The 12398-nt window shown below is 42.8% G+C and overlaps 1 protein-coding gene across 5 annotated transcripts in view; it reads right to left on the reverse strand.

Moving 5' to 3' along the window:
- The window catches only part of RABGAP1 (RAB GTPase activating protein 1), a 545250-nt gene that overhangs the window by 428699 nt on the left and 104153 nt on the right, over window positions 1–12398 (reverse strand). For all 5 annotated transcript variants that reach the window (XM_029610918.1, XM_029610917.1, XM_029610919.1 and 2 more), the window contains exon 6: window positions 1851–2008. In XM_029610918.1, the coding sequence (XP_029466778.1) occupies window positions 1851–2008 (158 nt within the window). The remainder of the gene's footprint in view (window positions 1–1850; window positions 2009–12398) is intronic.

Below are 12398 nucleotides of genomic sequence, written 5' to 3' on the forward strand. Positions count from 1 at the left end.
CAGGTACTCGCTCCGAGGACCTACTTCATTCCAGCCTCTGGGCTGCTTCGAGAGACTATGGTGTGAGTGTTACCATCAAGATTCTGTTCTTGAACTCTGCATACTCTGCCTACTCACTATATTCAGTTTCTCTACAGCTCAGCCATCCTGGGATCGCTGTTCCAGTGCCTGAGGGACTACAGCTCAGCCAAGCCCTTCCAGCTCACTACTGCCACCTCTGGTGGTTCACTATACAGTTTAATAAAAGATCTAGTGTGTGTCTGTCTCCAACTCTGAGCCTGACTGGTGGCCCCTCTCGGGATCTTCCCCCATGGGCGTGGTCATCTGCCACCGGCCCAAGGATCCACCCACAAGTATCACAAATAATAACAGCCTTTCAGCTGCTTCAGCAGCAAAGTCCACGCCGGGAGCCGGCTTCCTGAGAGATCTTGGAAATCACCTCAGGAATTCTCAACTGGGGGAAGGACCCTTAGGTATCACCACAAAAGAGCAGGGCTCGATCTTCCTTTTAAGTTTAATGTAAAGTTTCTCCTTTGGATTAGTGCTGCAATCCCATTAAACACCACTGCTGGTGTGGGGATAGCATCCACATCTGCTAGGAGACGGAGAGACACTGGATGGCAGAGGTCACTGCATGGGGTATATCTAGCGTGTCATCAGCTTTGAAACCTGACTTCATCTCCATCTGCTAGCAGGGGAGCACATAACCCATTGGTCCTGAGTCCATCTGGCTGCACACTAAGAAAACTAACATTTTAGTGCCAAAAGAATATTTTATCAAACATGACTAACCTCATGTTCACAGCATGAGAAACACTACTTAATACTCTTGGTCACATTCTTTTTTAAAATGAAATACTCATTCGGTTGTGTGTTAATTTCTCTTTTATTATCAAACATGCAATCATCTATGAAAATCTGAAATTTGGATATGCTTTTCCTTCATCTACTCCAAATTGTATACTCTCTAACAAACCACACATAGTTCCATGTGATAAAAAGCAGCAATTCAGAAAGTTAAAGCAGCAAACTTTTTAGATGGAAGAAGAATATCCTAGTGGTTAGAGTAATGGGCTGAGAATCAGCCAATCCAGAGCAAATCCTGCTTCTCAAATGAATAATCCCTGTGTTCTTGGGCAAGTTACTTGATCTCCCATTGCCACTGTCAAGCTCTTTGGGTCATTATTGTACAGTACTGCATACATCCACTAGCACTATAAAATGGGTATTATTGATGATTCAATTGGCATACAGTAGAAAAAAATATCATTAAGACCATCCTTTTCTGACCTGGAAAATACAAGTAAAAAGTCATAAGTATTTCAAGTTTTCAAAAGATACTCATATGTGGCCATGCTGTACAGTTTGAATCCAAATTAATCAGCATATTGCTACACTGATTTTTAGCAGAATGATCAGGTACCATACTGATATATCTAAAGCATGATTACAACACAGTAAACCTGCAAAGAGCATTTTTAAAATAGGAAAAGTGACTGCCTAAAACAGTGCACATCAGAAGTAACAGAGTAAACACTCAGGCAAGACAATCTTTAGATTAGGGCTTCCCAAACCTGTCCTGGGGACTTCCACAGCCAGTCAGGTTTCCAAGATATCCACAATGAACATGCATAAGATAAATTAGCATATCATGGAGATTCATATGCAAATTTATCTCATGCATATTCAGTGTGGGGTCCCCAGGGCAGGATTGGAAAGCCCTGCTTTAGAGGAAGCTCAGACTACTTTTTTAAAGTCATAAAATAAATGAAACCTTACTTATACACATACACACAGTGTAAATACAGATCACACTAACTTGCATTACTGATAAAATAAGAAAGAGATACCTAAAATAACCTTTTCCATCATCTTCTCTGATTTCCAAAGATACAGAAAAAGTGAAGATGTCGCTGTCAGGGGTCTGGGGTGGCACAGTAGCAGAAAGCAGAGTCTGTTTGGCAGAGCGTCGGAAGGCTGTGGCAAAACTGTACAATATACGACTCACCTGCATTCATACACACAATAGATGCAATAAGTAAATCAGACAAATCGTTGTTTCATTTATAAAGAAGAAAGCTTAAGCAATAAGAAACTTGTTCATTAATGTTCCACTAACTATGTGAGTTTTAACTAATATATAAAATGAGGAAAATAAGAAATACATGCAAGTATACAGGTTACTACTACTACTAAACATTTCTATAGCGCTACTTGATGTAAATAAAATTCTCACACCATTAAAAGTAGGACACCTTTTATCTGGAATAATTGAAGCCTGGATTATTCCTGCTAATAGAAGTTTTCTGCTAAAAGGTTTTGAGGATAATTTTTTCTGGACAATAAAACATACAAAACCAGTTTTCAGATAGTACAATTTTTTCCAGATAACTGAAAATGGGTCAAAGCTGATGCTATTTTGCTCAGTGCTTGCAACAGCAGCAACTGAGGGCTTTTTTATTCCACCCCCCAGATAATGTGAATTTTCAGATAAAGGAACTTCAGATATAAAAGGTGTTCTACCACACACTATTTTGTAAGGAATACACGATTTTAAAAAATAAACCCTTCCAGAAAAGTCTAGTTTACTTTCTTCACTTGGTTGTCCACAATTAATTTCCAAGTTTGGGAATTTGCCATGGACTGATCTGCGATATCACTTGATGAGAAAGCATTAAGAGCAGCCATTTCCACTTCTTTATTTAAAATATTTTTCTAGTCCACTTATAGAAAATATATCATGTTAAGTGGATTACAAAGAAAACAAAATCATAACAAAATACATTTCAATAAATGAACATATATAAAATACATAAAACAATCAAAAATAAAAACTGAAAAAAAATAAATACATAAAACATAATAAACTAACCCAAACTTAGGGCATCATTTACTAGGCATTTTTCCTACAGACACAGAATGAGAGAAAAGCCTTAGTAAATCAGGTCCATAGTGCTCAGAACACTGAACTATGCTAAAACCTTATACATCATAGTCTGCAAAAGCTTCAAATAAAGGTGTCTTCAGTTATTTTCGAAATGAAATTAAATCATTCATCCATAAAAAAGGAGGTAAAGAGTTCTACAATATGGGGTCTACAATCGAAAAGTTTCACACAAATAAGCATTCTTAACAGATGGAACCTCTAAAAAGTCATTTCTCAGATGAATGTAATTCTCGCAAAATGTAGATGATGCAACATTAAGCAATCAACAAGATAAGATGGCACCTCCATTTTTGAAGATTTAAATACTAAAACCAGGACATAGCTGATGTTTTCTGGCTAACTCATTAAAGCAAGGGTCCACCAACTTTTCAAGAGAAAGGCCACATAGGACATTTCAAATCACTGAAAGAGCCAGAATAGGACGAGGTCCTCCTTAGTTTGCTGAGGTGGGGCGAGTTCATGGGAATTGTTTGCTGAGAAGGGTTTGAGGGGGAACCCTGTTTTGCCCTTTTGGGGGATTTGAAATGCTGAGATAATGGGAGGCAGGGTTCCCAGATGTGTAAGGGTGTGGAAGACAGAGCATCAGTAATAATGTTTCTAGATTTCTCCAAAGTTGGCAACACTGCCCACCCTCTTTTCCAATATTTGCTCACCTAGGGAAGTGGGGTGCGGGGGGGGGGGGGGGGGGGGAGAAGATGGATGGATGGCAGAATGGGATGTTTATGTGCATGTGCTGCACTCTCACTCATTCATACCGTCCCCATGCACTTTTATTCCCTTCTCTATTTCCTTCCCCTTTTTCATCCCTTTCTCTCATCCTCTCACTTCCTTCTCTTACAACATGCTAGATTCATATGAGCAAAAGAACCCCCTCTGGAGACTTAATCTAGAGAGACACATTAGGTCATGGTATCTGGGATATAATGAGGATTTCTGTACTCTACGCCTCCTAAGCCTGCATCCTTAGGGGAAGAAATCCATGCCCCCTTCCCCTCCCATCCAAAGAGACAGCAGCGTGGTTAGGAGCTCCAGGAACCACCAACCTTGTTTGGCTTTTCATGGCATCTTCAAAGAACCCATGGCTCATTACTGCCAATGCCCTCCACAGTGGCTGAAAACTGTGGCTGAGAGGCAACCTCTCTCCCTGTCTTCATACCATGTGGCTCCACCTGTACGAGCAACATTAACACAGGCAGTGCACAACACAGTGAATCAGTGGTCGCCGTATACCAGCATGCCACACCCATACACAGCTTTGCCATGTTGCTACTTGTACTTCTGACTTCAAGTATCTGAGCTGGTAGTAGTAGTGGAATACGGTCTCGCCACTGCAGACCAAATCAAGTACCTTCCGTCATCACTGCTGTGGGATAGATCAACCTCGTTCTCCCATTATGCCAGGGGCTGGATAAAATTCAGCCAAGGGCCAAATCTGGCCCTTCGGCCATAGATTGGACCTCTGCATTAAAGTTACCTTGAAGATCAATCATCAGAACATACCTGATAGGCATGGCGGATCTGGCCATACCTCAAAGTTTGTATTACATCCAGGAGGTTGTACTTGAATTTGAACAGTGCAGAAAGAACGAAATAACCCCATGGGCATTCTTGTATACAAGAACAGTGGCACAAGCCAGCAGAAAACAGAAATTCAATTAATAAAGATTTAAATTATAATACTGATTGCTATATATAGCTTTATATTGTTCATAAAATCAATGTAAAATAAATTAAATGAAATTTTCGTTATCTAATTGCTTTAAGAACAAAAGAAGTTGCCATATTGGGTCAAACAGAGGGTCCACCAAGCTCAGCATCCAACAGTGGCCAATCTAGGATACAAATACTTGGCAAATAGCCAAACAGTAATCAAATCCTATGCTACTAATGCCAGTAATAAGCTGCGGCTATTCCCTAACTCAATTTGATTAATAGCAGTTTATGGACTTCTCCTCCAGGAACTTGTCCAAACCTTTATTAAATCCAGCAACACTAACAGCCTTGACCATATCCTCTGGCAATGGATTCCAGAGCTTAACTGTGCGTTGAGTGAAAAAGAATTTCCACCAATGTGTTTTGAATGTGCCTCTTGCTAACTTCATGGAATGCCCCCTAGCCCTTGTATTATCTGAAAGAGTAAACAACCAATTCACATTTACCTGTTCTAGTTAACTCATGATTTTATAAACCTTTGTCATACTCCCCTTCAACCATCACTTCTCCAAGCTGAACAGCCCTAATCTCTTTAGCCTTTCCATCCCCTTAAATATTTTGGTTATCCTTCTCTGAACCTTTTCCAGTGCAAGGACCATGCCCCCCACCTGGTGCGCCAAATAACGTTGGGGACCCTCCCCAGTCTACCAAGCTTTCCCCGCCCCCGCCCCCCCCCCCCCCCTCTCTCTTGGTATGCTTACAAGGGAAAAGGGGGGAGTCTTGAGGCTTGGAGTTGTGCCACTGTCGCTCCACCTCATTGTGCTCCAACGCAAGCTGAGTGATGTTAATCCTGCGCATGCGCAGAGCTGGTGAAATTTCCAGTGGCCATGCATGCACAGGAGGCAGGGCCTGCTTTGGATCGGCACATGACGATGACGTCAGCAGGCAATATTTAAATCCCACACGTCAATCGGCGGCGGCGACAGCATTGTTCGGCCACACGGCGATTCGCAATTCAGAGGCGGCACTGATCCACAGCACCAGCAGCGGCATTGATCCTCGGCAACAGCAGCATTGTTTCACCATGTGGCCACAGCAGTAGCAGGCCCAGGCTGATTGTCCCTCCTCCCTTTATACAGCATTGCTATCGTGCCAAATCTAGCCAGTAAGAGTGTCTCAATAAAGGGTTGTCAACCCGAGAGGACAGTGAGGCATGGAAGGAGGGGGAACAACGGTGTGCCTTGCGTTCCAACGCCGCACGGAGGGCCAATCTGGCAGCGGAGAGGGGAAGCGAAAGCAGTGGCACCGTGAGACATGAGAACGCCGGAAACAGAGCTACCCTGCAGAGTCAATGCAGCAAAGGAAGCAGGAAACATCAGGAGGACGAGGTGCATCTAGGGGCAGTGGCGGGCACTGACGAAGAGGCAGTGGCACAGCAGTCGCATACAATGGGGGAGGTGCAGCAGTTGCAGCGGTGATGGGCGGCCCGCAGACAGGTACTTGTGCCGGCCAGGGTCCCACGGTTCAACCAAGTACGGGGACTTGGGCAGGACAGCTACTGAGTGGAGCGCCTCCTGCGGGATTCAGTGCAGGATTTGGAGAAGCAACAGGAATGCCATGGCTCGGTCCGCAGCAGATGCATGCTTGGGCTCCTGGGGCGAGCTCACAGTGCAACATCAGACTTCTGTTTAACAGTGCCATGACCATGCAATGGGCACTGGTTACCCCAGTTATCATGGGGTTTATACGTATATCACCCCCGTTTTGGGCACACTGTATCCCCCAAGCCTGTAATTGGAAGCGGACAGGCAGTGGCTGCGGGGACAGCTAGCGCAGAGTCTGGCGAGGCAAGTCATCAATCTGCAGATGGCTGCAGTGATGCAGTAGCAGGAGCATCGTCCAGGGCTACACCGTCCATGGGCCGGTGGTACAGACCGCGGCTGGGTCCAAGCAGTTGGGACAGGGGATGTACCCACCACCGGTGGAACTGAAGCTCTGCTGGAGGATTGTACCAGGCACATTGTCAGCCAGTGTCGGAGCCAACATCCCCAGACCGGGCGAAGGCAAGTTGCAAGGGGATGAGAACAGCGCTGTTAGCGGGGGTCAGAATGGAATCCCTAATGAAGCATCCTTAGCTCAGAGTGGCAAAAAAAAAAAAGTTTAAGAAGCGGCAGGCTGCGAAAGCAGGCTTCAGTAGTTCGTCCGACTTGTTGGACTCAGTCATCCAGTGATGATAGCACCCCCAAGCCTCCAGCCAACATGGTCGAAGCAGGCAGGGAGCTACCCACGCTAACCACGCTGTCACAATTGTGGGACAGTGTCCCCAGGGTGCTGCGCAAGAAAATTACAAGCGCATTTATGTTGATATTTTCAGCATAGTGGAAGGGAACAGGAAGGAAAGTGATAGGAAAAAGAGCAAGGGTGGAGGGGAGGCTGGCAGACCAGATAAAAGGTACAGAGGAATATAGCTAACTAGACCAGGGCATTCCTCAGGATGATCAGCGTAGTGGGGCAGTGCGACTCTGTGCAGTATAGGCCTATGTTAAGTTACGCGGACACAATCCTTGAGGCGTATAGGGAGTACAAACGATGGGTATGGCTGAATTACGATGAATGCTTCTGAGATAAAATGGAATAAAATTAGTTCATGTCATGAGGCACTCAGGACGCGGGGCTGTGGCTCTGGCAAATGAGAAGCAAAGCAGCCGACACAGGTGCACAGGGACAGGCAGCGCAAAGGCCTAACAACTTGGTCGGTACCCCATCTGCCTCCATGAATAACAAGGTTTGCTGGTACTTTAACAAGTCTGCTTATAATTTCCAGGACTGTAAGTTTAAGCATGCTTGTTCCATTTGTTTCAGATCACACCCAGCTGTTAGGTGCAGTAAGAGGCCTAATTCGGGGAGTTCTGGAAAGGCCAAATGAGTGCAGCACGGATTTAAAAGCCCCAACTCCGATCAAACTTGGCAGTTTGATGGCCTGGCTCAACCGTTATCCCAAGCGCAATGCTGCTGTTAAAATAATAGAGGGGTTCTGAGTAGGGTTTAGGATTCCTTTTCGGGGTAAAATTCCCAAGAGCTTGTGCGAAATGTGGGTTCGGTAGTGCGACACATGGGTGTAGTGCAGCAGAAGACTAACATGGAGGTAGCCCTGGGTAGGATGCCCGGTCCCTTCGCTGACCCATTGTTGCCGAGATATTCTCACCTTTGGCGGTCATGCGAAAAAAGGAACCTGGGAGATTTAGGCTCATTCAAAACTTGCCCCACCTGCCCAGAAGGTCAGTAAATGATCATTTGCCACCTGATGAATGTTCTATGCAATACATCTCCTTCAACAGTGTTGTAGCATTGCCGAAGAGTTGCGGGAAGGGTGCCTTAATGTCAAAAACAGACATTAAATCAGTGTTTCGGTTGTTTCCGGTCCATCCGAGTAGCTTTTCCTCTGTTGGGTTTCCATTTCAAGGGCCAATACTATTTTGACAAATGTATGCCGATAGGCTGTGCTGTTTCCTGCGCTTGATTTGAGTTGTTCAGTTCCTTTCTACACTGGGCAGTGGAGCAGCGAGCTGGCGTGCAGAATGCCATCCATTACCTGGATGATTTTCTCTTCGTGGGTCCTGGCTGGTCCAATACTTGCGCCAAACTGTTTATCAAATTCCAGGACATGGGTGCTGAGTTCGGCATGCCATTGGCCAGGGAAAAAACTGAGGGCCCTTCCAAGGTCTCGTCCTTTTTGGGTATCAAGCTCGATTCAGAGGAGATGGTATCTAGGTTACTTATGGACAAGCTTTGCAAGTTACGTGAAATGCTCCAAAATGCGTTAGTAGTGAGAAAGCTGACATTGGCCAGCATTCAGTCCGTTGTCGATAGCCTGAACTTTGCATGTCGAAACATACCTATGGAGAGGGTATTCCATAGGAGGCTGACTCAGGCTACGGCAGGTATCAGTCAGCTGCATCATTTCATACGCAACCACAAAGCAGGCAATACTCTCAACCTCGTATTTGCAAATTTGAATAATTACAATATAAATACTAAGCACAAAATAATTCCTTGGTCCAACCACCATCTAATTAAAGCAGATCTAATTTACAAAAAACACTCAGCAATTAACCCTGATATCAAAACCTCTCAAAAATACAGAAGGAAAATTAAAACTGAAACACTAATGCATTAGAAACCAAAATCAACAACCTAAATCTAAACAGCTGCAATGAGGCACTCGATTCATGGGAAAAAATGATTAAGGAAATAATAGCAAGTACAGCCGAACTCAAAACCAAAACTTCAAAGAATGATGATGATCCCCCCCCCCCCCCCCCCCCAAAACAAAAACAAAACACCCTGGTACAATGAAGAACTGAAAGAAACAAAAACAAAAAAAACCACACCTCAGAAAACTTGAAAAACTATGGCGAAAAAATCCTACAGATGAATCTTTAAGAAGATACATTAACGAATAAATCCAAAAAAGACTTATGCAAAACAAATACACAGAACTGTTTTCAACTCAAAACTTCTGTTTGAAACAGTTAAGAGTCTAATAAAAGACCCTTTTGCACTCCAAACTTCGAACAATTTCACAAGAACTTCATGTATTGACTAAGCTCAGCATTAACTGAAAAAATCCTGAGATTGAAACACCAAATCACCTATACCTACCCAGTTAACACATTGGATGACTTTAATGCACCTGTTAAATGGTCATTATTTGACACAGTTCTGAAGCTGGAGATAAGCAAAATCATAACGAAACTAAAACCCAACTACTCATCCACTTGACCTGATCACTGAAACAAGTAAACCAAACCATAACCCCTACAATTACAACATACTGCCCTTGGGCAAATTACTAACAGACCTAGGAATAAAATTCTTTCTATATGCTGACGATCTGCAATTCTATATCCTACTAAAAAAAAAATCATTTGAAGAAAAAAAAAAAAAGATCACTTATCTCTGAATATAAGTCTTAATAAAAGAAAAACTTGCACAAATGAAACTATTGATGAACCCCCAAAATGGAGAAATTACTTACCTGATAATTTTGTTTTTCTTAGTGTAGTCAGTTGGACTCAGGACCAATGGATTATTTGCTCCCCTGCTAGCAGACGGAGACAGAGTCAGGTTTCAAAGCTGATGTCACCTTAGATATACCCCTGCAGTGACATCAGCTATTCAGTATTCTCTTCAAAAGCCATTGTGGACATACTATTGAAAAACTTGAATAAAATTTGGATACAACTTAACTTGATTAAAAAAACTGGTGACTAACTGTATGCAACCAAACATAAGCGCTGAATCCCAGCAATATTATCGATGCCCTGATCTAGGGATAGGGCCTTGGTTTACCCGTAACCTCTTGGAATCGAGATTCACCTCATCGGGGATAAGAACATAAGAAAATGCCATACTGGGTCAGACCAAGGGTCCATCAAGCCAAGCATCCTGTTTCCAACAGTGGCCAATCCAGGCCATAAGAACCTGGCAAGTACCCAAAAACTAAGTCTATTCCATGTTACCATTGCTAATGGCAGTGGCTATTCTCTAAGTGAACTTAATAGCAGGTAATGGACTTCTCTCCTCCAAGAACTTATCCAATCCTTTTTTAAACACAGCTATACTAACTGCACTAACCACATCCTCTGGCAACAAATTCTAGAGTTTAATTGTGCATTGAGTAAAAAAGAACTTTCTCCGATTAGTTTTAAATGTGCCCCATGCTAACTTCATGGAGTGCCCCCCCTAGTCTTTCTACTATCCGAAAGAGTAAATAACCGATTCACATCTACCCGTTCTAGACCTCTCATGATTTTAAACATCTCTATCATATCCCCCCTCAGCCGTCTCTTCTCCAATCTGAAAAGTCCTAACCTCTTTAGTCTTTCCTCATAGGGGAGCTGTTCCATTCCCCTTATCATTTTGGTAGCCCTTCTCTGTACCTTCTCCATCGCATCTTTTTTGAGACGCGGCGACCAGAATTGTACACAGTATTCAAGGTGCGGTCTCACCATGGAGTGATACAGAGGCATTATGACATTTTCCGTTTTATTCACCATTCCCTTTCTAATAATTCCCAAAATTCTGTTTGCTTTTTTGACTGCCGAGGATTTCAATGTGTTATCCACTATGACACCTAGATCTTTTTCTTGGGTTGTAGCACCTAATATGGAACCTAACATTGTGTAATTATAGCATGGGTTATTTTTCCCTATATGCATCACCTTGCACTTATCCACATTAAATTTCATCTGCCATTTGGATGCCCAATTTTCCAGTCTCACAAGGTCTTCCTGCAATTTATCACAATCTGCTTGTGATTTAACTACTCTGAACAATTTTGTTTCATCTGCAAATTTGATTATCTCACTCGTCATATTTCTTTCCAGATCATTTATAAATATATTGAAAAGTAAGGGTCCCAATACAGATCCCTGAGGCACTCCACTGTCCACTCCCTTCCACTGAGAAAATTGTCCATTTAATCCTACTCTCTGTTTCCTGTCTTTTAGCCAGTTTGCAATCCACGAAAGGACATCGCCACCTATCCCATGACTTTTTACTTTTCCTAGAAGCCTCTCATGAGGAACTTTGTCAAACGCCTTCTGAAAATCCAAGTATACTACATCTACAGGTTCACCTTTATCCACGTTTATTAACTCCTTCAAAAACGTGAAGCAGATTTGTGAGGCAAAACTTGCCCTGGGTAAAGCCTTGCTGACTTTGTTCCATTAAACCATGTCTTTCTATATGTTCTTTGATTTTGATGATTAGAACACTTTCCACTATTTTTCCTGGCACTGAAGTCAGGCTGACCGGTCTGTAGTTTCCTAGATCGCCCCTGGAGCCCTTTTTAAATATTGGGGTTACATTTGCTATCCTCCAGTCTTCAGGTACAATGGATGATTTTAATGATAGGTTACAAATTTTTACTAATAGGTCTGAAATTTCATTTTTTAGTTCCTTCAGAACTCTGGGGTGTATACCATCCGGTCCAGGTGATTTACTACTCTTCAGTTTGTCAATCAGGCCTACCACATCTTCTAGGTTCACCGTCATTTGATTCAGTCCATCTAAATCATTACCCATGAAAACCTTCTCCATTACGGGTACCTCCCCAACATCCTCTTCAGTGAACACCGAAGCAAAGAAATCATTTAATCTTTCCGCGATGGCCTTATCTTCTCTAAGTGCCCCTTTAACCCCTCGATCATCTAACGGTCTAACTGACTCCCTCACAGGCTTTCTGCTTCAGATATATTTTAAAAAGTTTTTACTGTGAGTTTTTGCCTCTACAGCCAAATTCTTTGCAAATTCTCTCTTAGCCTTTCTTATCAATGTCTTACATTTAACTTGCCAACGTTTATGCTTTATCCTATTTTCTTTTGTTGGATCCTTCTTCCAATTTTTGAATGAAGATCTTTCACCTCCCCTTTTAACCATGCCGGTAATCGTTTTGCCTTCTTTCCACCTTTCTTAATGTGTGGAATACATCTGGACTGTGCTTCTAGAATGGTTTTGGGGGTTTTTTTTTTTTAACAATGACCACGCCTCTTGGACATTTTTTACTTTTGTAGATGCTCCTTTCAGTTTTTTTTCTAACAATTTTTCTCATTTTATCAAAGTTTCCCTTTTGAAAGTTTAGCACGAGAGCCTTGGATTTGCACATTATTCCTCTTCCAGTCATTAAATCAAATTTGATCATATTATGATCACTATTGTCAGGCGACCCCACCACCGTTACCTCTCTCACCAAGTCCTGTGCTCCACTGAGAATTAGATCTAAAATTGCTCCCTC

This window comes from Rhinatrema bivittatum, chromosome 8, assembly GCF_901001135.1.
Source record: "Rhinatrema bivittatum chromosome 8, aRhiBiv1.1, whole genome shotgun sequence".
Classification (NCBI taxonomy): domain Eukaryota; kingdom Metazoa; phylum Chordata; class Amphibia; order Gymnophiona; family Rhinatrematidae; genus Rhinatrema; species Rhinatrema bivittatum.